Genomic DNA, 27,812 nt, shown 5'->3' on the forward strand with positions numbered 1-27,812 from the left:
ATTTATTATTTATTTTTTTCTTTTTTTTGAGAGAGAGTGCAGGAGGGGGCGGGAGGAGGGGCAGAGAGAGAAGGAGAGAGAGAATCTTTCTTTTTTTTTAAGATTTATTTATTTATTTGAGGGGGTTGGTGCACACGTGTGTGTGAGGGAGGGGAAGGGTAGAGGGAGAGAATCTTCAGGTAGACTACCCGCTGAGTGCAGAGCTTGACGCGGGGCTTGATCTCACAGGCTTGAAATCGTGACCTGAGCTAAAACCAAGAGTTGGGTGCTTAACCCACTGAGCCACCCAGGCGCCTTCTGATTGGCTTATTTATTAAGAAAACTGGCACCTACTATGTGCTAGGTCCTATATGTAGTGCTGGGAATACAGCACTGACCAAGATACCTATAGTCTGGGAGGTTAAAGTCTTGGGGTAGAGATAGACAACAAACAAATAAATTAATTAGACAACTATAGGTATAATTCACATTGAGGAAACTGGTATGAGGGGAAAAAAGTAAGCTTTCTGTGATGGAAAAAATAACTGGATTGGTTGGTCAGAGTCTGAGATAGCTAAGCAAAGAACTGAGGGTTAAGAAGGTGCCAGTCCCATGGTGAGTGAGATGGAGGGTGCTCCACATGGGTGGAGAGAAAGAACAGAGGCCCAGACGTAAACTGTGAGCTCCTGTAGATTACTTTCTGGTTCTAAATCTAATAACATGTCACACATATCGACAGACATTAAGCAAAGAAGGCAGTCATCATGAATTGCATGAGCTGGGTAAAGATACTACTTGTTTTGCTACAATTATATAGGCTTTATTTTTTTTTTTTTTTAAAGATTTTATTTATTTATTTGACAGAGAGAGACACAGTGAGAGAGGGAACACAAGCAGGGGGAGTGGGAGAGGGAGAAACAGGCTCCCCACTGAGCAGGGAGCCTGATGTGGGGCTCGATCCCAGGACCCTGAGATCATGACCTGAGCCGAAGGCAGACGCTTAATGACTGAGCCACCCAGGCGCCCCATTATATAGGCTTTAAAAAAAAATTTTATTTTCTTTGTCTTACTATGAATGAACCGAGTGTCAGTAAGCTCTAATTAACTTCAGGGCCATTTCCTTTCTTGTATATATGTAGTCTTTTTAATTTCTAAGGATTAAAGGAAGACAATTATAAATGTTTTAGACTTTTAACATGGAATGTAAAATAAGATGACCTTTCATTTTATTAAAATTTTTGGCTTGCTTCTTTCTTATTGCCTTAATTGAACTATCAGCTTTACACCTGATAATCACACAGAGAGGTATATATTTTATGTATTTATATATATGTGAATTTTAATTTTTAATATTTATAATGCTCTCACATGTAAGGCCACAAGTATGACTTGATTCCTATTTTGTGACTGTACTTTTGGGAGAAGTTACTTAAGTTTTGTTTATGATTAACTTTTCTCTGTAACCAAAGTAGTATGTGAACTGATATTATTAAAAAAAAAAATCCATCTAGGGGCGCCTGGGTGGCTCAGTCGTTAAGCACCTACCTTTGGCTCAGGTCAGGATCCCAGGGTCCTGGGATCGAGCCCCACATTGGGCTCCCTGCTCGGTGGAAGCCTGCTTCTCCCTCTCCTACTCCCCCTGCTTGTGTTCCCTCTCTCGCTGTCTCTCTGTCAAATAAATAAATAAAATCTTAAAAAAAAAAAATCCATTTAGAAAAAGCCAATGAACAATGATACCTTTATTTATTATTATGCATGACGTATTAAAAAATAGAAACAATTTGTTTTAAAGATTGAACTGAGCTGGTGTTTAAGTGCTAGTGGATAAGGATAAAGACATGGAACTCAAGGCTGACTGATGGAAACAAAACAGAATATAAAGATTTAAAATATCAAATTAACAGACTTGATTGTAAATTTATAGAAATCCTAGCAATATAAAATTTGGCTGCTTTTCCTGAAGGTGTCAGTACAAACTAAAGATTGATCATAAACTAATTGATATTGCCCTTCCATCTTGGGGTCTGAGCATATGAAAAGGTGTTTTAAAAAAAAAAAAACCCTGAAACACAATACCTTGGACCTAAAAGCCATGGTGGCCAAATCCTAAGCTCAGGTAAAGCTTCTCATTTTTACCAGCCCTTCTGGTGCGATGTACTGTTCTCCAGACCCCGCCAGCCTGAGAGCTGAGTGTCCGTACAGGCACCCCGCTCATTTGTACATCACTGCAGATGCTGACTCGTGAAACACACCATGTATTTCTCCCTTTTAACAATTATAGGTGCCTGGGTGGCTCAGTTGGTTAAGCAACTGCCTTCGGCTCAGGTCATGATCCTGGAGTCCCAGGATCGAGTCTCGCATTGGGCTCCCTGCTCGGCAGGGAGTCTGCTTCTCCCTCTGATCCTCACCCCTCTCATGTGCTGTCTCTCAAATAAATAAATAAAATCTTTAAAAAAAAATTATAAATGCTTTCAGCTTTATTATAGGACTGAAACATTTTATTCCCATTTTTTCTTGCATATCTGGTAAATTTATTTTGATAAAAATTTTAAAGACTGTTTTTTAAATATTTATTTATTTATGTAATCTCTGCACCTAACGTGGGGCTTAAACTCACAACCTCGAGATCAAGAGCTGCATGCTCCATCGACTGAGCCAGCCAGGTGCCCCTATTTTGATAAATTTTTTAGAGGAGGTACTTTAAATTCACACATGAAGTGAGCTTTTAGCTATTATATTTATAAATTCGATGCTGAAATATATATTTTTTAAGATTTATTTATTAGAGCGTGGAGATGGGCAGAGGGAGAGGGAGAGAAAAACTTAAGGAGACTCCATGCTGAGTATGGAGCCTGATGTGGGGCTCAATTTCATGACCCTGAGATCACGACCTGAGCCGAATCCAAGAGTTGAACGCTTAACTGACTGCGCCACCCAGGCGCCCCTGAGATCATATATATTTTTTTTTTTTAAAGATTTTTATTTATTTATTTATTTGAGAGAGAGAGAGTGAGAGAGAGAGCACAAGAGGGGGTAGGGTTAGAGGGAGAAGCAGACTCCCCGCCGAGCAGGGAGCCCGATGTGGGACTCGATCCCGGGACTCCGGGATCATGACCCGAGCCGAAGGCAGTCGCTTAACCAACTGAGCCACCCAGGCGCCCTGAGATCATATTTTGAAGGCTAGTGTGAGACTGTGGCACTTAGACCTTGCTTGTAGAATTTAAAGAGATTTTTTCTAACGTATCCTTTTTGTGAGCATAGAATCCTTATGATGTAAACAATTACTGTTGATTTAGCTTATGTGTTCTTATATTCAGTCCTCATTTTACAGAAAGAATGGGTTGTCTTTAAAAATTTTTAGTAAGTAGTTTGAGAATCAGAAGGCATCTTCCTATAGAAACAGTCTTATAGTGATTACTTCCAGCCCAACCTGAAAAGTCCAATTTAATTAATGACATATAAATTATAGTGGTATTATTGTTTCAGTTATACCCAATTAGCATTTAGACATTATTTCTGCAGTATACGACATTCCAAATTTCACGTTGGGATACCATTTCCTCTGATTCAATTCAACATTTACTGAGCTGCTGTTCAAGGTTCTCTGGGTTTTGGAAAGCTGAGCTGTCTGTGAAGAACAATCTGGTGGGCCGTCAGAGATGCACATAGCTGATGTACCCACGGGGCAGGCTACCTGTGGTCAGTAAGTGCTGCAGTGGAAGTATGAGCAGGGAGAGGAGAGATCAACAGTTTGTAGGGAGACCAGGAAGGCAGGAGATTAAAGGATGGGGGTGCTAGGTAAAGACCCAGAGGTGACTTGGTACAGGGTAACATTGGTGGTCATTTGGTTCAGGGGCAGATGAGGTCCTTGTCCAGGAGAGTGGCAGTGGAAGTAAAGAGTATGAGACAGATAAGAGGGACACTCTAGACCTCGTTGGGCAAGATTTGGAGAATATTCAGAGTGGGACAGAAGAGGGAGAGTTTAAGATGGCTTTCAGGATTTTAGTCTTGCTCTCTTTGGGAGCATTAGCCTGAGATAAGGAGCATGAAAAGGAGGATGAGATTTGGTATAAAGATGATGAATTTAATTTTGGACATATTTGTTTGAAGTGCTTGGATGATCATCTGTCCATCCACCCATCCCATCCTGGATGCATTTACTGGGCACCCATTATGTACCTGATCCTGTGAGCTGTGAGAATGTAGAAAGGCAGTCAGGCTGTTGGCAGTGGATCCGTACATGGCTGACAATGATCTGGCACATAAAATGCTGTCGGTAGTTAAGAAAAATAAGAAAAAGTGCTATGGCTGGCACTCAGTTGAAATGGGAGGTGTAGAGTTTAGAGTAAAATTAGAGCCAAAGGAGCAGGTTGGGGATTTATGTACACCAAGGGAGTTGAGTCAAGAAAACCAGGGAGTCAGAGTGAGTGGGTCCTCAGCTTCATGGGAGAAGGGCTCATCCCAGAGTAAGCAGGACCTGGCAGGATGTGCTCCAGGCCCCAAAGTGGTGGTGTTGCACTCAGTGCAGGAGAAAGGCACCTCTCTAGCTGGTCATTCCTAGGTGTTAGGAAGAGGAGAGTGAAATGAATAAATGGATGGAGGCACTACTCCATGGACTTTATCATTTACTACCAGGTAATTTTTATATAGGGAATCTATCAGTTTCCTTAATGAAGGCCACATAAGTATCTCTTTTCTGTATTTAAACATAGTTTAACATAGAGCAGAGATGGATGCAAAAAATACTGTTTACAATATTAATGTTTATTAAAATTTCTAAGTATTCAAACTCAACCTTAAAAAAATGTTGAAAATGTCCAAGTTTAATTCAACATTAACTGGTTATTTCTTATTATAAAAACATTTTCATTTGAAAAATTTCAGACAGCAACTAGTAACGTCCTCTCTGGATATCACGTGGAAGACTTGGAAGGGGGTAAGTACACCATTCTCTGTTACTTCTGTTAGCTGTAATTGCAGGCATCGCTTTGTTATTGATTATTGGGAGGACATTTACTGAGTTACAGTACATGTAAGTGGAGGTATAGGAGAGAATATACAAATTTAATTTTAAGAAGTAGGTGTGGATGAAAACATTTTTTTCACTGGCCCCTTTTTGTAGAATAATGGAGTCATGGAGGTAGGAAGTATCATTTTCTTGCCTCCATGTAGCTCTGAGTGTAAGTAAACCTCATTGTTAGCAATGTCACGTTGCTACATTCTACATTATAGAGGGGAGTCTTTCTCTTTTTCTGTCCCAGGCTAGTCCAATTACTACTTTTTGGAAGTCCTGATCTGTAAGCTCAGTTGTTCCTGCCACAGTTAAAATCCGTGACCTCTTCTGTTGCCAGAGGAAAGGGAAGAGGGACCAACATTCATTGAGTGCTTGCTGGATACTGTGTACTGTGGTAGCGGCTTTCACAAAAACATGTATTGGCTTCTCCATCTTTTTGATAGGGGATGAAACTGATATTTATTCAGGTTCAGTGGTTTTTCCAGTCACACAGCTGGAAAGGGATGAGACACGGCTTTGAACTCAGTCTGGCTGAATATCTTTTTTGGGGGGTGGGTGGTAGCACACGATTCGTGAGGAAATAGAGAATGGCTTTGAGGTCCTTGAAAATTTGGTGCTGCTCAACCTCTGTTGCTCTGGCCTTTTCTTTCTTAAGCCTTATTTTCCTTGGTTTATTTGGAACCTTTACCTAAATGAATCAAAGCTCATTGTATTCAGAAGTAAACAAATGTTATTTTTTAGCTCCTATGTCAGAATTCAACTTTTTGAACTTTATTTCAATTGTAAAAAAGGGTTACTTGATACAATGACATGTGCCAGACAAATGCTAAGGAACATGGGTAATAATGTGGAACTTTGCACTCAATATGTAGTATTTAATTTGTTCTACAAAATTTCCTTTCAGGATATGATAATTTTCTCATTCCTGAAATAATCCTAATAGAGACACATTTTATACTTAAGAAATGACAGGCATGCCAACATTTCCCCCTTTAGTTGTTAGGGAAGAGACTGCATTGGAAATATGTCCACCAGTTGCTAGGATAGAGTCAGGGTCATCGACCTGATTTAGCTGCTGGGCAACTACTTCAGTGATGTCTGAGTTTCTTGTGGTTAATTGAATTTAACTCATTTGATCGGTAGATTACTTTTTTGGTGGAGGCAAGTATGTCATGTCCTTTTTACATCATCTAGGATGATGTGTGTGGAGGGTTTATAGTATTTCTTACACATTAAAATATCAGAATTATTAGCAAGCCTCAAATGATAAGACTATATCCTGATTACTCTCTAGGATCTTGTAATGGTTGGCATTTCCGCCCACCACCTAGGGGAATCACAAGCAGCGAGGAATATACTTTGTGTAAAAGGTAACGTGAATTTTTTTTTTAAACCAATGACATGTCTTTATTCAAAGGATAGATGATTTTCCTTCACTTTCTGAAAAGTAGTAATTCCAATTTAAAGAAGATAATATATGAGGGAAGAAGTATAGTGATTGAGTAAAATGGTTTATTTTCAACTTGAAACAGAAGCCATAATTAATGGTCATTATCATTAAATAATAAAAGTCAAGGCCATATCAGTGAGCCTTCTTTTAGTTACAAACAACAGTGATCTAAATCGGGATTGTTAAGACTTTGCATAGAAGTCTTTTATAATACCAGTTGAATTATTATGACTGAATTTAATTCTGGTCTCTTATTTATGTGAAATGTACCTCTAACTTATGGTGATTGAATTGAAATTATATATACTGACGTAGAGCATAAAATAGATGAAGAAATGTTAAATTATTTTAATAACTTTTCTAAAAAAAGAAAATCTATTACTTTCATGTTATCCTTATATATAATTTATGAGTAATTTCTATTTGAAGGGCTAACCTTTCAAAATTAAATCGTTATTAAGCTGGAAAGAATTATTAAAGTCACATTTTGAAAGGTGAACTCGTTCTTTTTATAAGAACTAGTAATGAGGGATTTTAGATTTAAAGTCTCATTATTATAGATTGTTTTTGATAATGAAGGAAATTGGATATGTAGTTTTGATGATTGAATAGTCAAGATCAGATATGATTTTATAGTAGAAATAAAGAAACTAAGTAGTAAATTTCATAAATCCTGGTGGCATCATGTTGTGGTAGAGGTAGAACACAATCCTAAGCAGAGGAAATGTGAGAAAATTTATAGGCCAGATAAAAATACCAAACCTTTAGTATTTAAAGAAATAATTTAAAACAAAGGAATAGACAAAGAAATATTTGGCTCATTAAGACATACTTAAGAGAAACAAATGCATGATTTTTAAATGTGTCTTACAAAGTGTAAGAGAACTTAGTAAGTCGTATAATTTAAGTTCAAGTACTTTGTATCATTAAGAAAAGCTTTAAATACAGTCATCTTTGCAAATAGGGTGAACCATTTGATAATTTACATTGTGCTGTGGTTCGTTTTATATTTCTTATAAGGTCCATATTTTTTCAGTTGAAAATTTATCCATAATATAACACCTCTCATCTCTATTTTGCTGTTTATAGTTTAATTTTCATTTTTTCTCTCAGAAGATCTGTTAATTTTTTGATGTTTCAGTTGTTTAAAAACTGGCTAGACCCATAATTTTGTAGGATATTTAAAACTTAAAAAAATTAATAAAGTTTTGCGTATCTGTTTTGACCACTGACTTGTCAGTTGAATTTTCTGAGTCGTAAACACTGAGAAACCATTAACTCTGTCCTTTAATGTGAACATTTAGGAATTTACCATTGAAGATTTTAATCTATTGAATTAATTGAGATTCTAATATAAAACTTTTATTCTTAATTTATTTAAAACTTCAAGCAAGTGAATATAGTCCAGTATGTTCAATGAAATATAGGTAATAGTAATATAGAAAAGAGTAAAGGCTTACATTTGAAGGTGAAAAGTAGAAGCCTTAAGATGATAATTTAATGATATAGTAATATTTTTTTTTAGAATGAAATTCCTAGTGTGTGGAGAATTGTCTTCAGGTCCTATCATTTTGAGAAGTAGGGCACACCTGTGTTTGATGCACCGATCCACTTGATGTCAGTGTTGCTTTAGGAAAATTCTGCTCTGAGAAGAATTGTCTAAATAGAGTTGTTACATCATGAAGGAAGCTACTTTTTCAATGTCGGTGTTGTGGGTGAGGGGTGGTTATGATCGATTATGTTTTGCTTTAGCATCCCCTTATTCCAAAAAAGAAGTCGCTGAGTATGGAAAGTTGGTGTAGTGATTAACTGTCATAAATGTTCTTGAAACCTCTTTTTCCTCCTCTGCGCAAGTCGGTGTGATAAATATGGCCTTTCAGGAGATGAAGTTTTGTTTTTGTTATTGAAGAGTCGGAGGGCAAATGCTGGAAGTTTATCTTTTAAATGGTCCAACAAAGTATATGATAAAACAGTCTTTCCTATTCTACTTAGATTTTTAGAGCAAGGAATCTGTAGGTATGGTGCGCAGTGTACTTCAGCACATTCCCAGGAAGAACTAGCAGAATGGCAGAAAAGATATGCTTCACGCTTGATAAAATTGAAACAGCAAAATGAGAATAAACAGCTCTCAGGCAGTTACATGGAAACCTTGATAGAAAAGTGGATGAATTCATTATCTCCTGAGAAAGTGGTGAGGAAAATAAACTGCATTTTTTTTTGTTGTTGTTTGTTTGTTTTAAACGATGACCTTGTTTGAGTCTTGACTTTGTTTTGTGCTATTTTGGTTTATTTCCTTATCCTCTATATGAAGAACTTGATTCTGATAAAGTGTTTTTGTAGCAAAAGTAGACCCTTTGGCTAAAATAAAGAGCAGAACTAAGCCATTTGTTTGGAGATTTGCAGGTATTACGTTAATCTTCATTCAGGGAGTGTTTACTGCCATTTTGTTGTTATTAATTTTCTTATGTCTTGCCTAAGCTTTATTATATTTTGTTCTTATAAAATTAATATATAAAAAATATCTTGCTTTGTAAACAGTTCCATCAACATCTTTACCGTTGATATTTATTTACCATGCCAAAAGTTTCTCTTTGTGCTTTTGGGACTAAAAATATAACATTAATTGCTCTCTATTTTCAGCTTAGTGAATGTATAGAAGGAGTAAAAGTAGAGCATAATCCTGATCTGTCGGTTACTGTCAACACCAAAAAATCTCACCAGACATGGACCTTTGCTCTTACTTGTAAGGTATGAATTTTGTGCTAATTAAAGAGTATAATTTTTTTTCGATTTTCTTAAGGCTTTTTTTGACCTTTAAATCTCTGTGTTAGAGCACTGAAAATGTTTTAATCTGAGTACATCTTAAGTAGGTTCTATATTGTGCTAAAGTGTATTTCTGTACTTTGTTTGTTAATGGTCTAATATTTTTAGATTTTGAGATAAAAGTCTTTGTAGATATTTAGATGTTTGCTAATTTATTAATTTGATAAAGAGGTCTTTGATATATTCTCTTCCAAAGTTGGAACATAAGATGGGGTTCATGGCTTATAATTAACTATTTAAAAATTGAATTGTTTAATCTGGCAGTTCTAAGATACTTAGACAGTAACAGCTTGGTTTTATATTTGATTTGATGAAGTCACAGATTCTGTAATTATGGGTTTTTAATATGAGACATTTTCTGCAGTGCCTCCCATCTTGAATATAATATTCAAAGTTTAAGAATGAAGCAGTCAAACTTTTTTGTGGAGATGTGCAGTGGAAAGTTTTGTGTACTTTTTGGTGGCATTTCTTCCACTGTATCATCTGCATCTTGGGATGAAAAATCTGGGAACATTTAGCTTCGGCCTTGAACCCAATCCAGTGCCTTCAGAGGTAACTGCACTCCTATGAAGACTTCCTACTTGAAGCTAGATAAAACTTTCTTAGGCCAAAGGTATAGAAAGTTGGAGGTCAGTGATCTAACAGGGTGGTATAGCTTTTGCCACAAAGAAAGATGAGGTTATCCTAGAAAGAGCAGGGAGGCTAGAGATGTAGCATAAATATATCATTTTTAAAAATTTCAGCTTTACTGAGTTAAAAATGACATCATACGTATATAATTTTAACAACTGATTTTTTTTTTAACCATTCTCATTTTTTTCTTAAATGGCTTATGAGCACAATTTGTATTTTTAACATAATCTCTTAGAAGCATGGGAAAGTAAAAGTCCCTTATGGGAATATTTTCATTGAAGAGCCCAATTACAATTGGATTTTTCACCCCCTTGTACTCAATGAATTATTTTAACTTCCTTGTAGCCTGCAAGAATGCTGTATCGTGTAGCATTGCTTTATGATGCTCATCGTCCTCATTTTAGTATCATTGCAATATCTGCCGGAGATAGTACTACCCAGGTATCACAAGAAGTCCCAGAAAACTGTCAAGAATGGATAGGAGGAAAGATGGCCCAAAATGGATTAGATCATTACGTGTATAAAGTCGGGATAGCATTTAACACAGAAATATTTGGAACTTTTCGCCAAACCATAGTTTTCGACTTTGGATTGGAACCAGTACTCATGCAAAGAGTCATGATTGATGCGGCTTCTACGGAAGGTAAGATTCAGACTTTTTTCCCTGATGCGATGTGTTAAAAGGCACTGTAAAAGCAGCATTGAAAGATATGTATTGGCTCCTAAATATTCCATGGATAGAGAGGGAATAATAAGGAAAAATCCAAAGCAGTCGACTCATTTACTGTGTAATGGGATCAGAATGGTTCACATTATGCCCTGTTCTCTTTATATAGTCATCAGGCAAACTTGCTTGGAGCTTCCTCAAACTTGTGTGAGGAGATGATCAGGTCTGTTTTGGTCTGCTAGCTTTGTTTTTAAAGTAAGATGAGTTTAGCACAGTAAAACCTTTCGGTATTAATTTGGGTAGACTGTTATTTCAGTGGTGATCGTGAGTACACCTCCAATGTCTATTTCCGTGTCTGACTGAGTCTCCAGTTAACTTTGCTGACATTAGTACCGTTGAATGAAAAACCCTAAATATAAGATTTCGTAAGTTGGTTTTGTACATTCACTAGTAAAGGAGACCATGGTGCCTTAATAGGATCTGCTCTTTGTTCCTGGGAAGAGGTCCCTGCTTTCAACATGTAAGCACCTTCAGAAAATGATAATTACTTTGTACGTTGTTACATTACTGCCTATTCCTAAGTTTTATGCCAAGATCCAGCAGGACAAGGAAAGGGCACATTTCCCTGCATTTCTTTGGCTCTTGGTTGGATTATAGGTGCTTTATTTTTTTTAATGAACACTAAGTATTTATTTAACAAACACTTCATGTGAAACTTGCTGTTGTATTGACTGTAACTATATTGTGGAGGACGTTGCTCACTCTGTACCACCGTGTCCCATTTATGAGAACCTAGAACTTTTGTTCATGAGCAAAGGCTAGGGTTTTATTTTTTGGACATAGTGAACAAGTGGATCTAGTTCTGTCTCCTTCTTTACTTTAGCTGCTGGTAAAGTTAAAGCAACATTTGGGCCCAGATTGAAGAATTAGGCATTACTTTCTAGTATGTGTGCTAATACTACCCAGACTTATTTAAACCTCACTTAAATGTTATTTTTTACTTACTTTGATTCCTTATACGCGTTTTTCTTCTGTTGTGTTCTGTTTTTTCATCTTCTCAGTACTCTTTGGAATCAGAATATGTTAATTCCTATAGCCAAATATATAGTTGATGAAATAAGAATATTTAATTTGTATTTGTTAGTATAGGAGTTCTTCGGCAATTTTTTTTCTGCAAAGAGCCAGATAGTCTTCTACTATTTTGCCTATTGCCAGGCAAATGGTGTCTGTTGCAACTACTCTCTTCTGCACTGTGATGATAAAGCACCTATAGGCAATCTGTAAGCAAATGGGCATGACTGTGTTCCAATAAAACTTTATTTTCAAAAACAACAGTAGGCTGGAGTTAACCTTGCATGCTGTGGTTTGCCTACCCCTGTACTAGTAAGTTGCTTTTAGAGACTAGAACTGGAGAACTACTAGGAAGCACCATTTTTCAATCATGAAGAGAGACCAACACGCATTTCCCGCTTTTCTAGTGTACTCTCATAGGATGTTCTTGGCTTACATGTGGGTTTTGTTACAAAAGTTCACTTTTAGATGGGTGATTTGTAACTCATGATTCGTTTTCCCATAGAAAGAAGTTTGTGTTGTCAAGAATCTGTATCTTGTTAATGAAAGTCTGTTTAGTTAATAATATAAAATGTTAACATGTTTGTATTAAAAAGTAAGAGAAAATGATACTATTAAGACAGATGAGGGAAGGAGGTGATGATGAGGATTTCAGGGCACACTCATGGGCTTGAGAGATGAAGGGTACTTTGACTACTTTTGCCTCAGGTATATGGTAGTTTTCTAGTTGGTGAAAGAGCAGTAAACAGACTTCAGAGTCAGATAGAATTGGATTTGAATCTTGATTTTTCTCATTACCTGTGCGACCCTGGGCAGGGTACTTGACATTCCTGAACTTCATGTGGAAACCTCTGTAAAGTGGGGCTACAACTGTCTATCTTAGAGGATCATTGTGAGACCGAAAATAAGCCTTGTCTGGTCTCTGGCACAAGGTAGGCATTCAGTAAATGGTAGCTGTCGGGTTTTATCATGAGCCATGACTAGGATAATTCCTGGCTTACAAAGAGAATGAAGAAAGTAGGAAGAGAGAAGGAGAATTTTTTAGAAAAGGGAGGCCTGGGGTTAGGGTGCATGCAGAGGGGAGGGGCTGAGAAGCCTAAAGACCTGAGCCCTTAAAACCATGGCACCTGTGCATCTTGGCGAGAGAATGCCAAGAGAAGGTGGTGGAAGAGAAGTTGTTCAGGATGACCCATGTTTTGAGTGTGGTGACTGGAAGAAATAGTTTTATTTATTTGGTTTCTAATATATCGGTTTGAGAATATAATGAATTGGGGTGCCTGGGTGGCTCAGTCGGTTGAGTGTCTGCCTTCAGCTCGGGTCATGATCTTGGGGACCTGGGATCGAGTCCTGCATCGGGCTCCGTGCTCACTGGGGAGTCTGCTTCTGCCCCTCCTTTTGCCCCTCTCCGCACCTCCCTGCTTGTGCTCTCTGCTCTCTCGTGCTCTCTCTCTCTCAAATAAATAAAATATCAGAAAAAATATAATGAATTTTGTATTTCATTCAGATATGGTAGAAGGAATACAAAGATATCCTCCCATTTGGAACTAATACCATGCCTTACCCCTTTTTGTGATACTTTATATCCTTTTTTTAATGACCACTTTGCAGTTTGTTATCTTTGCTTATTTTTCTTCAAACAAAGTTTTACTTCTAAGTAGTTACGTTGTAGAAAATAATTGAAAACAATTAAGCATTTTCTTGAACTAATTTGGAAACAAAACAGTTTCCCATAGTGAAATTTGTTTTCCAGGGCCAGGAAAAATAATTATTACAAGAAGACAATTATATAGAATGTACAAAATGTATTTTCTTTTTTTTTTTTAAAGATTTTATTTATTTATTTGACAGAGAGATAGAGAGAGAGAACAAGTAGGCAGAGAGGCAGACGGAGGGAGAGGGAGAAGCAGGCTCCCCGGCGAGCAGGGAGCCCGATGTGGGGCTCGATCCCAGGACCCTGGGATCATGACCTGAGCCGAAGGCAGCTGCTTAACCAACTGAGCCACCCAGGCACCCCCAAAATGTATTTTCTGATAGGAGATTTTGAATATTATAAACAGAAGAACTTAAATTTCAGTTTAGGCAAGCTAGGTGACATTTGGCTGACTTTTTTGGGTCATCACTGACATTAGCTGACCTGTTGTGGTAATTTTTAGTTCTTTGGTGTTTTCCCTACTCTTTTTTTATTTTAGAAAGCGCAGTCTAGAGCACAAGTGTGAGTGGGGGGAGGGGCAGAGGGAGAGGGAGAGAGGGAATCTCAAGCAGACTCCCTGCTGAGCGTGGAGCCCCATGGGGGCTTGATCTCACAACCCTGAGACCAGGACCTGAGCCAAAATCCAAGAGTTGGATGCTTAACCGACTCAGCCCCCCAGGTACCCCATTTTTAAAAATATTATTTTCATGATATCTATTTCTTTACTTTTATTTATTTTTTTAATTTTAAGTAGGTTCCACACCCACCGTGGGGCTTGAACTCACCATCCTGAGATTAAGAGTCACATGCTCTACTGACTGAGCCAGCTAGGCACCCCTATTTTCATGATATCTAAAGCATCCAAACCTTTTCTGTTTGTAGGCCATGAGTGAATTTTTTTTCTTCTAGTTGTAAATGGCAGTTCTGCGAACTGTTCAGGAAATAGGTATAGCTTTAACTTTGCTTTTTTCAGTGCTTTCCCCTTGTTGGTGAGATTTAGGTTCAGCAAGACACACTGTATGCACCAAAGAATTGTTTTGGGTTAAAGATGTGACTCTCAAAAATGTGGCAAAAGAAGGAAGTTAGTGAGTTGTCCCCTTGCTTAGAAAACAAACTGCATCATACACTTTATCCCACGACTTTGAGTAATGGAAAATTTTTGCTTGGCAAAACTGATTTGGAATTCTGCTTTGAACATCTGGAAGTTATGTGTTGAAAATTAATCCTTATATTTAAATTTGAAAACTTGATAGTGTACATTTCCCTACTTTGAGTCTAGCAGTGTATGTTAACATTTACATTAAAATTTAGTACAACTCAAAAATTATCTCCAGATGCCAAAGTTGTTGGTAAATTAAGGGCAGGGTATATATAGATGTATCTATATCAATATGGATATAGATATTGATAGTATGAAAAGTCATAGAAAAATAGATTTTAAAAAATAGTATATTTGTCAGTAGAAGATAAATATTGTTGAGTAGAAGCATGTAAAAAGTAATGAGGTACTCCTGTGCTGCTGTTTTGCTGTTTTAACTTTTTATTGGCTTCTTTAAAAGATGGAAAATAGGGACAGACAATATGGGTAAGCCAAGCGATGCTAATCTTGTTTCTATGTAGCAGTTTTTGGGAAAGGAATGATATTGAAATGGATAGCTGAAATGATAGTTTGGGATTACTTTCAGATTTGTAATTTTATTGTTCCTTTGGGCAGTCCAGACTTGTAAAGGCACAACCAAAATGTGTCCTAAGGAAGAGTGTTTACCTGTGATTTTGGAATTGAGAATCATTTCATCTCATTCTCTTTAACTCCTAGATAAGTAGAGCTGTTTTGAATGTATTCAGTATTTGGCACGCATTTATTTATTGCATGCTTCTTCTGTGTCCACCCTTGTGCTAGACGTGTAGAGCATTGGATTTTTTTTTTCTCCTTACTTTTTCTTGTCTACTCTCTAGGTTCTGTTAAGGATAATTTTCAAGTCTGCTATATTATATTCTTCAAGATAAAGCAAACCGACCCTTTCGCTGCTTTGTTAGCATAGTAACTGTGTGGCTGAACAAGGAGGGCACTGCTGTTCTCGGTCAGCGGGACCAGGGAAGTTGGGAAGCATAGCTTGGGTCCGACTAGTCATTCCAACCTTGAATTCTGTTTGTGGCAGTAGCAGCTCTGCCCTTATGTTATCTTCAAAAAATTAGGTATATTCTAATTATCTTTAACTTTTTCTTGTGAATTTCTCTTAAAATATGTTTATAGCTTCTGCCTACCGCATCTCAGGGTAGCAGATCCTACAGGTTTATAATTTCTGTCTGATTTGCTTTGAGATTTATTATTGTTAGAGTTGGTTAAGAAGTCAGTGTTAAGCTCTTCCCTGTATGGTTTTAGGAGTATTGATCCTTAACCTATTCACTTTTCATCTTGGCAGAGTGTTTTTCATTTTAGCCTAATCTAGGTTGAAGAAGAGTACTTACTAAGGCTGAACTGGCTCAGCTCCCCGAGTAGCACACGCGTGTGGTTTAGACGTTAGCAGTTGCTACCATGTGCTGGGGGTGCAGCTGGAATGAGGCCCGGTAATAGTCATGTTCCCCATGGGGAACGTCCTCTCCCTCCTCTATTTGAAAAGGGTAAGCTCTTAAGGGGCGCCTGGGTGGCTCAGTCAGTTAAGCGTCCAACTCTTGATTTTGGCTCAGATCATGATCTCGGGGTCGTGGGATCGAGCCCTGCATCAGGCTCTCTGCTCAGCGGGGAGTCTGCTTAAGATTCTCTCTCTCCCTCACCCCCTTCCCCTACTGTCTCTCTCTTCCTTTCCCTTTCCCTCTCTCTCTAAAATAAATAAATAAATCTTTAAGAAAAAAATCTTTGAACAGGGACTCTTAAGACCTAACAACCTTTAAGGACTGGAAGTTAGGTGGATGTTTGAATAGGCTTAATAAGCTGCTTCTTATAAGTGAGAGGATTGGAGGCAGAAGCTTGTCTCAAGTTCAGATGAAGTAGGGAAAGAGAAGTAGCTCTGGCAAAATATGTCCTTAGTAGTCACTGGCCACAATTCATTTTTGATGTCTAAATTAATGACTGAGATTAGTAATTTGCAGACTTTCTGATGTTGGCACACATGGATGTTTTTTAAGATTCTTTTTTCTGTTCCCCGAACTCTCCCCTCTCCCATAGTATGTTTGTAGTCATTTAAAAAAATAAAATTTAACATTGTTTGGGAATTGTTTTGAAATTGTTGTTTATCTGCTGAAGACACTAATTTTAATAATTTCATAAAATCAGGGTGGGAATCATGGTACTGTCTAGATAAGATGAGAAAAACAAATAATGTTTCTCATGCCACTTTTCCCAGAAAGCCTGAGGACTTGTAGTCTAGAGTAGAATGACTGTATAATTTGCTTTGCATATTAAATAGGTGATAAAAAAATCTTTTTAAAAGGAAAGCTCTATTGTTTTAGGTTTCTTTCTTTCTTTCTTTCTTTTTTTTTAATTTGACAGAGAGAGACACAGTGAGAGAGGGAACACAAGCAGGCGGAGTGGGAGAGGGAGAAGCAGGCTTCCTGCCGAGCAGGGAGCCCGATGCGGGGCTCGATCCCAGGACCCCGGGATCATGACCTGAGCCGAAGGCAGACGCTTAATGTCTGAGCCACCCAGGCGCCCCTCTTTTAGGTTTCTTATTATCCCAGTTACTTAAACATCAGTTAGAAATAATTAGTGACTTTTAAAAGAATGTGAACATAATCCTGATCTAGGCATAGTCTGATTCAATATCTTATTTAAAATAAAATTACGAAATATAATTGCCCTATCTCCAAATAATAGACATCCTTTAAGACATATTATAGTGATTCTTTGATAATATGTAGAGTTTAGTTTTTATTTTGAAAGAGCTGGTTATTTGGTTTGTCACTGTACTATTACTGTTTCTCTTGACTTTTGAATTAAGGAAAATAAATTTTTATGTACATCCTTGTTATTTTGATAATGATTATCATTTGATTTTTAGTGATGGTATAATCTCTTTTAGGAATGTTGGCATTTGTGTAATTTAAATACTTTTTGTAGCTATGATTTAACGAATGAAAGGGCAGGGCCCAATTTTAGGATGATTTAGGGAGAAAATGTGGTTAGTTTACTTTATGAAACTTCTACTTTTGAAGCTATTGCAAAAACAGACCATCCTCGTCTCATCCAGAGTATTGTAAGAATGCAGGCCATCTTTATAGCTTGATGAGTATAGTTGTATTTGTTTTACCCTTTGAGAAATAATAAAACTGGCATGTAGAAATACCTTTTCAAGGAGCAAAGGCAAGAAATTAGGTCCTTTACATTTGAATCTTTAATAAGATGTTAGGATAAACTGTTTTCTAGTGTTGAGAAATGTCTTTTGGGTGACTCTTAAATGTTTGTAATTTATATATAACATTTAAATGTCGGAAAATCTCTCACTAAGCAGTACTTGGCAATTATGCATTATTCTCTCATTGCAAAGGTAGTGCAGGGTAACTTATTTTTGTATTTTGAAGAATAGCTGATCTCCATTTAAACTTCTTATTATATCTTCCCAAAATTTAACCTGACTTGGTGAAGCCGTCTTTTCAATTTATGTTGTATTAAAACTGGATCTCAGCCTAATGAGTCAGTCAGGCAACTTTTTTCCCCCCTTTTGGTTAAGCTTCATATTTATAGGTATATGTATGCTCCACCCAAGAGAAAAGTAGTGTGCACTGCAGATAGAGTGAGCCCACCCAGTGCTCAGAAATTATGTTACGATATATTTCACCCTGTGCTGATACTATGCTACATTTTTTTTCCAGAGATGTCAGAACTTGAACAGTCATTCATTTTGACATTGTGCCCTACTTACAGTCTAATTTAACTGAGGCTAAACTGGATTTTTCTGAAATGGCATTTGAATGGTACATCGTATCACATTTTAATGAGGAATTAGCAGTATTTTTACATGAGTATTTTCTAAAAGATTTTTGTTTGTCTTAAGTTGACTTTCAGAGAGTTTTGCTGCTTTCTGTGCTTTACTACAGAAGAGAAGACACAGTTTTCTGATCTCTTTCTGTAACGGGCAGGTACTGGTAGTAGGAGGAGAAAAGTGATTCTCACCCGATAGATTTTATCTTAGGAGGAATTTATCCTACAGTTCAGATTTCTTTTGACTGCGAGTTAACTTCTAAATGTTAATCTGTATTTTCAATATGTTAATAACTATTTTTGTTATGTTCTATCCTGATGAAAAAGGTGTTTTTTACATGGGCTCCTATTTATGTTATTTTGTTAAGCTAGACAAAAGATTTCTGATATGGGGAAGATTCTCTGTCAAATGGGTTTTTGTATTGTTTTATTTTTAAGAATTATTAGCTCTAGCATATAAAATGCTCCTACCAAAGTGTGTAATGTATTATTTGAGAATTTTAATGTTGTGTTCCTTTATAAATGTGTTTTTTGTTTCCATTTAGATCTTGAATACCTGATGCATGCAAAACAACAGCTAGTAACCACAGCTAAGCGTTGGGATTCTTCTTCTAAGACTATTATAGATTTTGAACCTAATGAAACTACTGATTTGGAGAAGAGCCTTCTTATCAGATACCAAATTCCTCTCTCTGCTGACCAGCTGTTTACCCAGTCCGTTTTAGACAAATCATTGACCAAGACCAACTATCAGTCACGGCTGCATGACCTTCTTTATATTGAGGAGATAGCCCAGTATAAAGAAGTTAGCAAGTAAGTTATTTTAGAAACACTTTGTTTAAAAACTCCCCTTTCGATGGTTATTTTTTATTTTTAAAATGGAGGTGTGCCTAGGTGAAGATAGGTAGTAAAGGTTGTTACTTAATAGCTGTTGTTCAGTGCTGTGTCCTGTTTGTCTCGGCCTCTCTAGTGCATAGTATATAGTTCATTTCCACAAGACTGCCATGTGCTAGGTGTGTAAATATGTGGTCCCCGTTGTACAGGAGGTTTCTCTTAATGGTAGTCAGAGTGAGTGCTCGATGAATATTGAATAAATGCACAAAAACTGAAAGAGACCACATATTTTGGAATGTAATTTTAAGAATGAAATGATTTGGGATGCCTGGGTGGCTCAGTCGGTTGGGCGTCTGCCTTTGGCTCAGGTAATAATCCCAAGGTCTTGGGATCAAGTCCTGCATCGGGCTCCTTGCTCAACTGGGAGTCTGCTTTTCCCTCTCTCTCTCTGCCCCTCCCCATGCTTGTGTGTTCACTCTCTCACGCTCTCTCTCAAACAAATAAAATATTAAAAAAAAAAAAAGAATGAGATGAATTAAATCTTCAGGAAAACTATTCGATAATAATAAAATACCTTTCTAGGGGCACCTGTGTGGCTCAGTTGTTGAGTGTCTGCCTTCAGCTTGGGTCATGATCCCAGGGCCCTGGGATCGAGCCCCACATTGGGCTCCCTGCTTGGTGGGAAGCCTGCTTCTCCCTCTCCCACTCCTAATGCTTGTGTTCCCTCTCTTGCTGTGTCTTTCTCTGTCAAATAAATAAATACAAATCTTAAAAAAAAACACAAAACCTTTCTAGTCACTTATAAATGCTTTAACATACTTTACATTTTATCCATATGCCACAGGTAAAGACCAAGAGTAAATACAAAAGCTTATTTGAGGGCTCCTGGTTGACTCAGTCAGTTAAGTGTCTGCCTTCGGCTCAGGTCATGATCCCGGGGTCCTGGGATCAAGCCCCACATCAGGCTCTCTGCTCAGCGGGGAGCCTGCTTCTCCCTCTCCACGGCTTGTGTTCTCTTGCTTGCTCACTCAAACTCTCTCTCCCAAATGAATACATAAATCTTAAAAACAAAACAAAACAAAACAATCACAAAAGCTTATTTGAGTCATTATAGGAAAAATAATATTAGAAATGAAAATTTGGGGCACTGGGGTGGCTCAGTTGGTTAAGCGTCTGTCTCTTGATTTTGGCTCTGGTCATGATCTCGGGGCTGTAAGATCAAGCTCTGCATTGGGCTCCACATTCACTGTGGAGGCTGCTTGAGATGCTCTCCCTCTGCCCCCCACCTCTCTTGCACGTGTGCTGTCTCTCTCATAAATAAATAAAACAAATAAAGAAAGATTTAAAAAAATGAAAGTTTGAGTGAAGGAAGATATTAATGAAATCATTGTTATATTTGGTAGTAGCATTCCACTTTTTAGATAAAATGGGAACAAGCCTTAAATACTGAACCATAGGGGCGCCTGGGTGGCTCAGTCGGTTAAGCGGCTGCCTTCGGCTCAGGTCATGATCCCAGGGTCCTGAGATTGAGCCCCGCGTTGGGCTCCTTCCTCAGCGGGGAGTCTGCTTCTCCCTCTCATTCTGCCTGCTGCTCTGCCTACTTGTGTTGTCTTTGTCAAATAAATAAATAAAATCTTCAAAAAAAAAAATACCGAACCATAGTTATGAGACATAAATACATTTTTTATAAGTAGTTTTCCCTTTAGATATAGCCTAAACAACCTATTTTTTCCTAAGGTATCTTTATTGATACCTTATCATTAATATTAGTAGATACTGAACACTCATTAAGGGATATATTCAGAAAAAGAAAAGTAAAAACTTAAACATACTTTGTGTTACTTTATTTATAGATTAAATATGATGTAGCTTTTGGAACATATCTAATTTCAAATTAAATGCTTGTAAGATTTACCAAGTTAGATAGAATATATTTTTCATTACTCTTTTAAGACTTCAAATTATGGCCATTGATGGTCTCTTAGAAGACTTTTATTAACTGTGTCCATATACAGTTCTAATGAAATAGTCACTAAATAACAAGGACAAGGCAACCCTCTCGGCTCCCCTCCCTCCTTGGGAGCTTTGTACTTTCATTTTGCTATTGCTCAATAAACCTTGATTAAAAAAAATAACAAGGACAGTGGCTTGTATAATGTATATTCACATATTAATATGCATGTATGTTATTTACATGGTCATAGGTTCCTTTTCTTAGTAAAGAAAACATTGATAAAAAATCATAAATATTGGGATGAAATAGAGTTTAAAAGCTTACCAGAATCTTAAGAGACTATTTTGGAGTACCATAATAGAAATTCAGAAGAAATTATGTATTAACTCATATTTGTTTAAATGTAACAAATATTGTTTGTTCCGGTTTAAAAATCCTTCCATATACATTACCTCAGAACTTATAACTAAAGATCAATAAGCTTATGGATTATTACGTTAAAAATAATTTTTGAAAAATGGAAATTTGAGGTGTCTGGGTGGCTTAGTGGGTTAAGCATTGGACTCTTGATTTCAGCTCAGGTCATGATCTCAGAGGTTGTGAGATTGAGCCCCGTGTTGGGCTGTGTGCTGGGCATGGAGTCTGCTGGAGATTCTCTCTCTTTCTCTCCCTCTGCCCCCTCCCACTTGCTCTTGTGCTCTCTCCCTCTCTTAAGAAAAAAAAAAAAAAAGGAAATTTGAATAGATAAAAGAAAACCCTACAATATTGCGGAGGTCAGATACTGATCAAGAAACTAAATGGATGAAAGTTCACTCTAAGAGCACCTTGCAAGGGCTTCTTAAAGCCCATATAAGGGGCACCAAGGTGGCTCAGTCGGTTGAGCATTGACTCTTGGTTTTGGCCTGGGTCGTGGTCTCAGGGTCGTTGGGTAGAGCCCTGCATCGGGCTCTGTGCTGAGTGGAGACTGCTTGAGTTCTCTCTCTCTCTCTCTGCCCCTCCCCCTGCTCGCTCTCTCAAATAAATAAATCTTAAAAAAAAAGCCCATTTAAGAGGGGCTTGAAAATACCTGCAACATGAAATGAACATGGGTGGCAGACTAAGTTGGTATATTTCTGGAGGAGGGTTATTTGGCAATTTGTATTACAGGTCTTTAGAAGGTTTGAACCTTTTGGTGTAGTAATTCTACTTACGAGGAATCATCCTGAAGAAAGAATCAGAGGTGAAGTTAACGATGCCTGTAAACAAATGTCTTTCAAAGAGTAGTGAAGGAGAACTTAAGTAAATTATGATCTAGCCATATAATCCAGTGTTGTAGAACTACAGTTGTTCCACCTTATCCGTGGTTTCACTTTCCATGGTTTGAATTACCTGCCATCAACTGTGGTCCAGAAGCAAAAGATCCTTCTTGAGATCTATCATCAGAAGGTCAGTGATGGTTTGATGCTCCGTCACTATGCTTATGTCATTGACCTCACTTCATCTCATCACCCAGGCATTTTATCATCTCACATCATCACAAGAAAAAGTGTGAGTACAGTAAGATATTTTGAGAGACACCCCACATTCACATAGCTTTTTTTTTTTTTTTACAGTATGTTGTTATAATTATTTTATTATTGTTGTTAATCTCTTGCACCTAATGTATAAAACTTTATCATCGGTATGTATAGTTAGGAAAAAACATAGTATAAGTAGGGTTTGGCACTATCCATGGTGCAGTCGCTGGGGGTCCTTGGATCATATCCCATGCAGATAAGGGGGAACTTCTGTATTGAAATTATGTTCTTGAAGAATTTTCAAAACAGTAAAGATGCTGATGGTACAGTATAAAGGGGAGAATATGCTGGTTATGAAAGCATCCACTGCAATTCTAATTTTGTATGTGTGTATGTACATGCATATACATGGATATATTTGCATATAAAAATATTGGGAAGAGTTAAAGCATTATGTGTTCTGGTTGGTGAAATTATGACTAATTTTTATGTTTTTTTTGTTTATTAAAGATTTTATTTATTTGTCAGAGAGAGTGCGTGTGGGTGCGTGCGCCAGCACAAGGTGGGGGGGGTGGAGGGGCAGAAGGAGAGGGAGAAGCAGGCTCCCTGCTGAGTAGGGAGCCCAATGCAGGACCTGATCCCAGGACCCTGGGATCAAGACCTGACCTGAAGGCAGACGCTTAACTGACTGAGCCACCCAGGCATCCCTGATTTTTATGTCCTAATGTGGTTTTCTCTATTTTTGAAATGTTGTACAATGACCAGATATTACTATTGTAATAAGAAAAAGCAAACAAAGAAATAGAAAGGAAGTTAGAATATTATCAGTTGTAGCACTTGATGACCCAGGTGTAAAATTGCCCTTAGAGATATAAGAAAGATTGTAGTAAGACAGTGTATAGTAGGAATATCTGAGCTTTCTCTTTTTTTTAATCTTTAAAATAGTTATTAACTCAAATAGGGATATTTACAAATGGAATATAAGACTGTAGGATCACTTTTTATATGTTATTTATGCCAAGTACACAAGAGTTTGAAGGATCTTAAAGACAGAAATGAGAATTTATTGTCACGTCTAATGTGACAAGTAGGTAGTTACTGTGTCAGAGAATTCTGAAAATTTTCAGTGATTCTCTCACCCAAAGGTAACCCCCTGGATGTAAAGGGTGGTAAATTACACTTCTGAATTTGACAGGCTTTTGTAAAATTTTGGGAAGTACAGGATAGAGTTTGTGCACATACCAAGAAGCAAATCCTCCTAGTTATTAGATGGAGTTCTCAGAGGGTGTCTGTTAGCAGATGGACAAGGGACAAATAACAGACATGAACTGAAGGATTTTGAAAAATTTTTGACAAAGTTTTATATACTACTTAAAAAAATTGTATTTTCTGTTTTTTCCTCCTTTCCCCTTTAAATTAGTATTTGTCTATATTTTAATGTTGCCTTGAATTTAATTCAACATTTGATTGTTAGTTCTTTAAGCACAAATACCGTGAAAGATATATTTAAAAACTGGATTTGAGGGGGCTCTGTATGCAGCTACTAATCTATGCTGTAGTATAGGTATCAGCAAACTTTCTGTAAAGGTCCAGCAAGTAAATATTAAAGGCTTGGTGGACTTGATATAGTCTTTGTTGCATAGCTTTTTTGTTTTATCTTGTTTTATTTTTTGTTTTTGTAAAAACCATTCTTAGTTAAGGGCTATACAAAACAGGCTGAAGGTTGGATTTGGTCCTTGGGCCATGCTCTAGTGTGACATGCTCTAGTGTGACTGATTGGATCAACACCAGTCAGTCATCAAAGCAAACCCAAGTCACCATTAGAATGGTGAAGAATGTTTTGCTGTGGATTGAGACTCAATTTAAAGCCAGAAGACAATGGTTGGGTAAACGGAGTTGTCCCTCTAAATGACCTGGATGTGTATTGACAGTAATAATGTATTCTGTATGCACTGGAATGTGCCTCTTTGAGACATAGTCAGACTTAACCCATGATTAATAGAATATTTCCTAAGATCAAGAGAATGTATCAGTCATTTGTGAACTTTGACAATTTTTTTTTTTAAAGATTTTATTTATTTATATTGACAGAGAGAGCGCGAGCATGAGCTGGGGTGGGGATAGAGGGGCAGAGGGAGAGGGAAAACAGGCTCCCCGCTGAGCAGAGAGCCCAACTTGGGGCTTGATCCCAGGACCCTGGGATGATGACCTGAGCCGAAGGCAGACGCTTAACTGACTGAGCCACCCAGGCGCCCCAGAACTTTGACAATTGAAGGAGATTATTGCTAATCATTAAAGTAATATCAAGGTTCTTACATCTTAATTGTAAGGTTTGGATTATATTTTTACATGGTCACCTTTTAGCATTCCTTCCGTTAAAATGGGATTGAATGAAACCTCTCAAGATTAGACAAAATATATTTTGGCTTGAGTTTGGATGTAGTAATCAAGTTTATCTTTTTATTTTTTTACTTTAAAGAAAAGGGATGGTCTTTCAAAGCGGTCCAGAAATTAAGATTTCTTTTTATGTTAAGTTTTAGTGTGAGATGTGTGGGGGTGGTAAGGATAATACTGCATTTCATTTAACTTTTAGAAAATGCTTCTGAGTTCTTTCAGGATTTAAAAAAAAAGAAGTATTTCTCTTGTCTTCAGCTACATGTTGATATGCATTCAATTATGATTCTGCCTTGAAGTGAAATCTATTTGATTCTTACATGCACATTTTCAAAAGAAATTGACTTTGGCTGAAGCTCTTGTGTCCATTAAACTGTGTAGTGGCAGGCATACTCAGTACTCAGGTCGTCGTGGCTTCTCAGTGCTGACAGCTGACATGACAGGCCTGGCGTGTGGAAGCACATTTCATCATTAAGATGGGTGAGGCAAGGCCTCTGTTGGGTATGCCTCAGTTCTGTTGCTCTGCCTCAGTAAACCCAGGTATTGGCTTATTACCTTGGTTGATTTCTGTTATCATTCATTTAGTCAGAAATTGTAGGAAGTGAAATTCTCTGTATAGCTTTGAAATTCTTTTTTTTTTTTTTAAAGATTTTATTTATTTATTTGACAGAGAGAGACACAGCGAGAGAGGGAACACAAGCAGGGGGAGTGGGAGAGGGAGAAGCAGGCTTCCCGCGGAGCCGGGAGCCCGATGCGGGGCTCGATCCCAGGACCCTGGGATCATGACCTGAGCCGAAGGCAGACACTTAACGACTGAGCCACCCAGGCGCCCCGCTTTGAAATTCTTTTAAAGTTACACTCAAGAGATATAACTATTGCTAAGATTGATAGAGCCATATTTCTTTCAGCTAAGTATGATATTAAATTGGTCAGAATTTGCTTGGCTGCTATTCTGCTCTTTCCCAAAAGGTTAGGAATTATGTAAGCTTTAAGGCTGATTTCAGAATGTGGCAAGCAATAATAGAAAGATGGTTTTTCTTTTTATTAGGAGATATCTTTGTTAATTGTAGGATAAATTTTTTATTCTAGGTATTTCTGAGTTACTGAATCTTAAAAATATGTATGTTGTTTTAAATACTTAAGAAATCTTACTAATGTAATTTAGTTTTAGGCTGTTAATCTTTTAGAAAATTAAAATTTACTAGCTGTAACTTATACCAGAAAGTCTATTATGTCTGTATCTTGAACATGTGATGTATCTTCTGGGGGAAAGCCGTATTTCTTAGTACTTTTATTTTCTTTTTTTTTTTTTTTTTTTTTTTTTTTAAGATTTTTTATTTATTTGCGAGAGAGAGAATGAGAGACAGAGAGCATGAGAGGGAGGAGGGTCAGAGGGAGAAGCAGACTCCCCGCTGAGCAGGGAGCCCGATGCGGGACTCGATCCCGGGACTCCAGGATCATGACCTGAGCCGAAGGCAGTCGCTTAACCAACTGAGCCACCCAGGCGCCCAGTACTTTTATTTTCTAGTGCCTCTACCTCAAAAGTTTTGTTATAAGGTACAACTAAATGTCATAAGAGGATTCTCTTAATGCTTTAAGACTGAGGTGAACTTTTCATGCTTTCTAAATTATGATCAGGTGTTTTTTGGGATAGCAGATTCTAAAATAGATGTAATAGTAAAATTTTAATATATTACCTTAGTTGAGAAAATATTATACAATTTCTAGAATTTGTTAGGGAATAGTATAAAGTAGTTGAAATGGAAAAATATGTTGCCTGGAAAAAATCAGATTATTATGAAAATGTAAAATTAATTCAATGAACAAAATTTATTGAGTGTTCAAGGTGTTAGGTTCAAGAGTAGCCACTGCTGATTCTAAGGCAAACGCTATATTTCTTTCTTCCTCAAAAGTTTGTAATCCATGAAACGAATATAACACTGTATGTTAACTAACTGGAATTAAAATAAAAACTTAGAAAAATGTTTGTTATCCACTAAGGGAGACAGACCTGTATATATAGGGTTATAATACAGTGTAATTAACACTGCAATGGAGGAATGCACAAGGGCCCCACGGGAGAGCATCTACCCCACATTAGTGGGGAGAAGGAGGATAGTCAAGTCAAGGAGGGAATCAAGTTGGCTTTTGGGAATAAGATGGTGTTTAAGCTGAATTTTTTTTTTTTTAAGATTTTATTTATTTATCTGACAGAGAGCGACAAAGCGAGAGAGGGAACACAAGCAGTGGGAGTGGGAGAGGGAGAGGGAGAAGCAGACTCCCCGCTGTGCAGGGAGCCCGATGTGGGGCTCGATCCCAGGACTCTGGGATCATGACCTGAGCCAAAGGCAGACCCTTAACGACTGAGCCACCCCATGCACCCCTGAATTTTTTTTTTTAAGATTTTATTTACTTTATTTTTAATTTTTATTTTTTTAAAGATTTTATTTATTTATTTGATAGAGAGAGACACAGCGAGAGAGGGAACACAAGCAGGGGGAGTGGGAGAGGGAGAAGCAGGGAGCCCGATGCGGGGCTCGATCCCAGGACCCTGGGATCATGACCTGAGCCGAAGGCAGACGCTTAACGACTGAGCCACCCAGGCGCCCCAAGATTTTATTTACTTTAGAGAGAGAGTGTAAGAGAGCATGTATGTGTGCGCAGGTTGGGGGGTGGGCAGTGGGAAAGAATCTCAAGCAGACTCCCTGCTGAGCAGAGAGCCGGATGTGGGGCTTGATCCCGGGACCCTGGGATCATGACTCACTAAGTTGGAGGCAGACCCTTAACCAACTGAGCCCCCCAGGTGCCCCCAAAGAGACCATTTCTGAATGAAGAATGCACTGTAAGAAATTTCTTTTCTGTCAGAAAACTTTTAATGACCCTAAATCT

General features: G+C 37.6%; 1 protein-coding gene across 4 annotated transcripts in view; it reads left to right on the forward strand.

Annotated features, from left to right (window-relative positions):
* HELZ (helicase with zinc finger) overlaps nt 1-27,812 on the forward strand; it is a 160,346-nt gene that overhangs the window by 44,696 nt on the left and 87,838 nt on the right. For all 4 annotated transcript variants that reach the window (XM_078065955.1, XM_078065954.1, XM_078065957.1 and 1 more), the window contains 6 exons: nt 4,864-4,915; nt 6,288-6,363; nt 8,436-8,634; nt 9,084-9,191; nt 10,245-10,542; nt 18,791-19,058. In XM_078065955.1, the coding sequence (XP_077922081.1) occupies nt 4,864-4,915; nt 6,288-6,363; nt 8,436-8,634; nt 9,084-9,191; nt 10,245-10,542; nt 18,791-19,058 (1,001 nt within the window). The remainder of the gene's footprint in view (nt 1-4,863; nt 4,916-6,287; nt 6,364-8,435; nt 8,635-9,083; nt 9,192-10,244; nt 10,543-18,790; nt 19,059-27,812) is intronic.

The sequence above is a fragment of the Halichoerus grypus genome, chromosome 2 (genome assembly GCF_964656455.1).
Source record: "Halichoerus grypus chromosome 2, mHalGry1.hap1.1, whole genome shotgun sequence".
NCBI lineage: Eukaryota > Metazoa > Chordata > Mammalia > Carnivora > Phocidae > Halichoerus > Halichoerus grypus.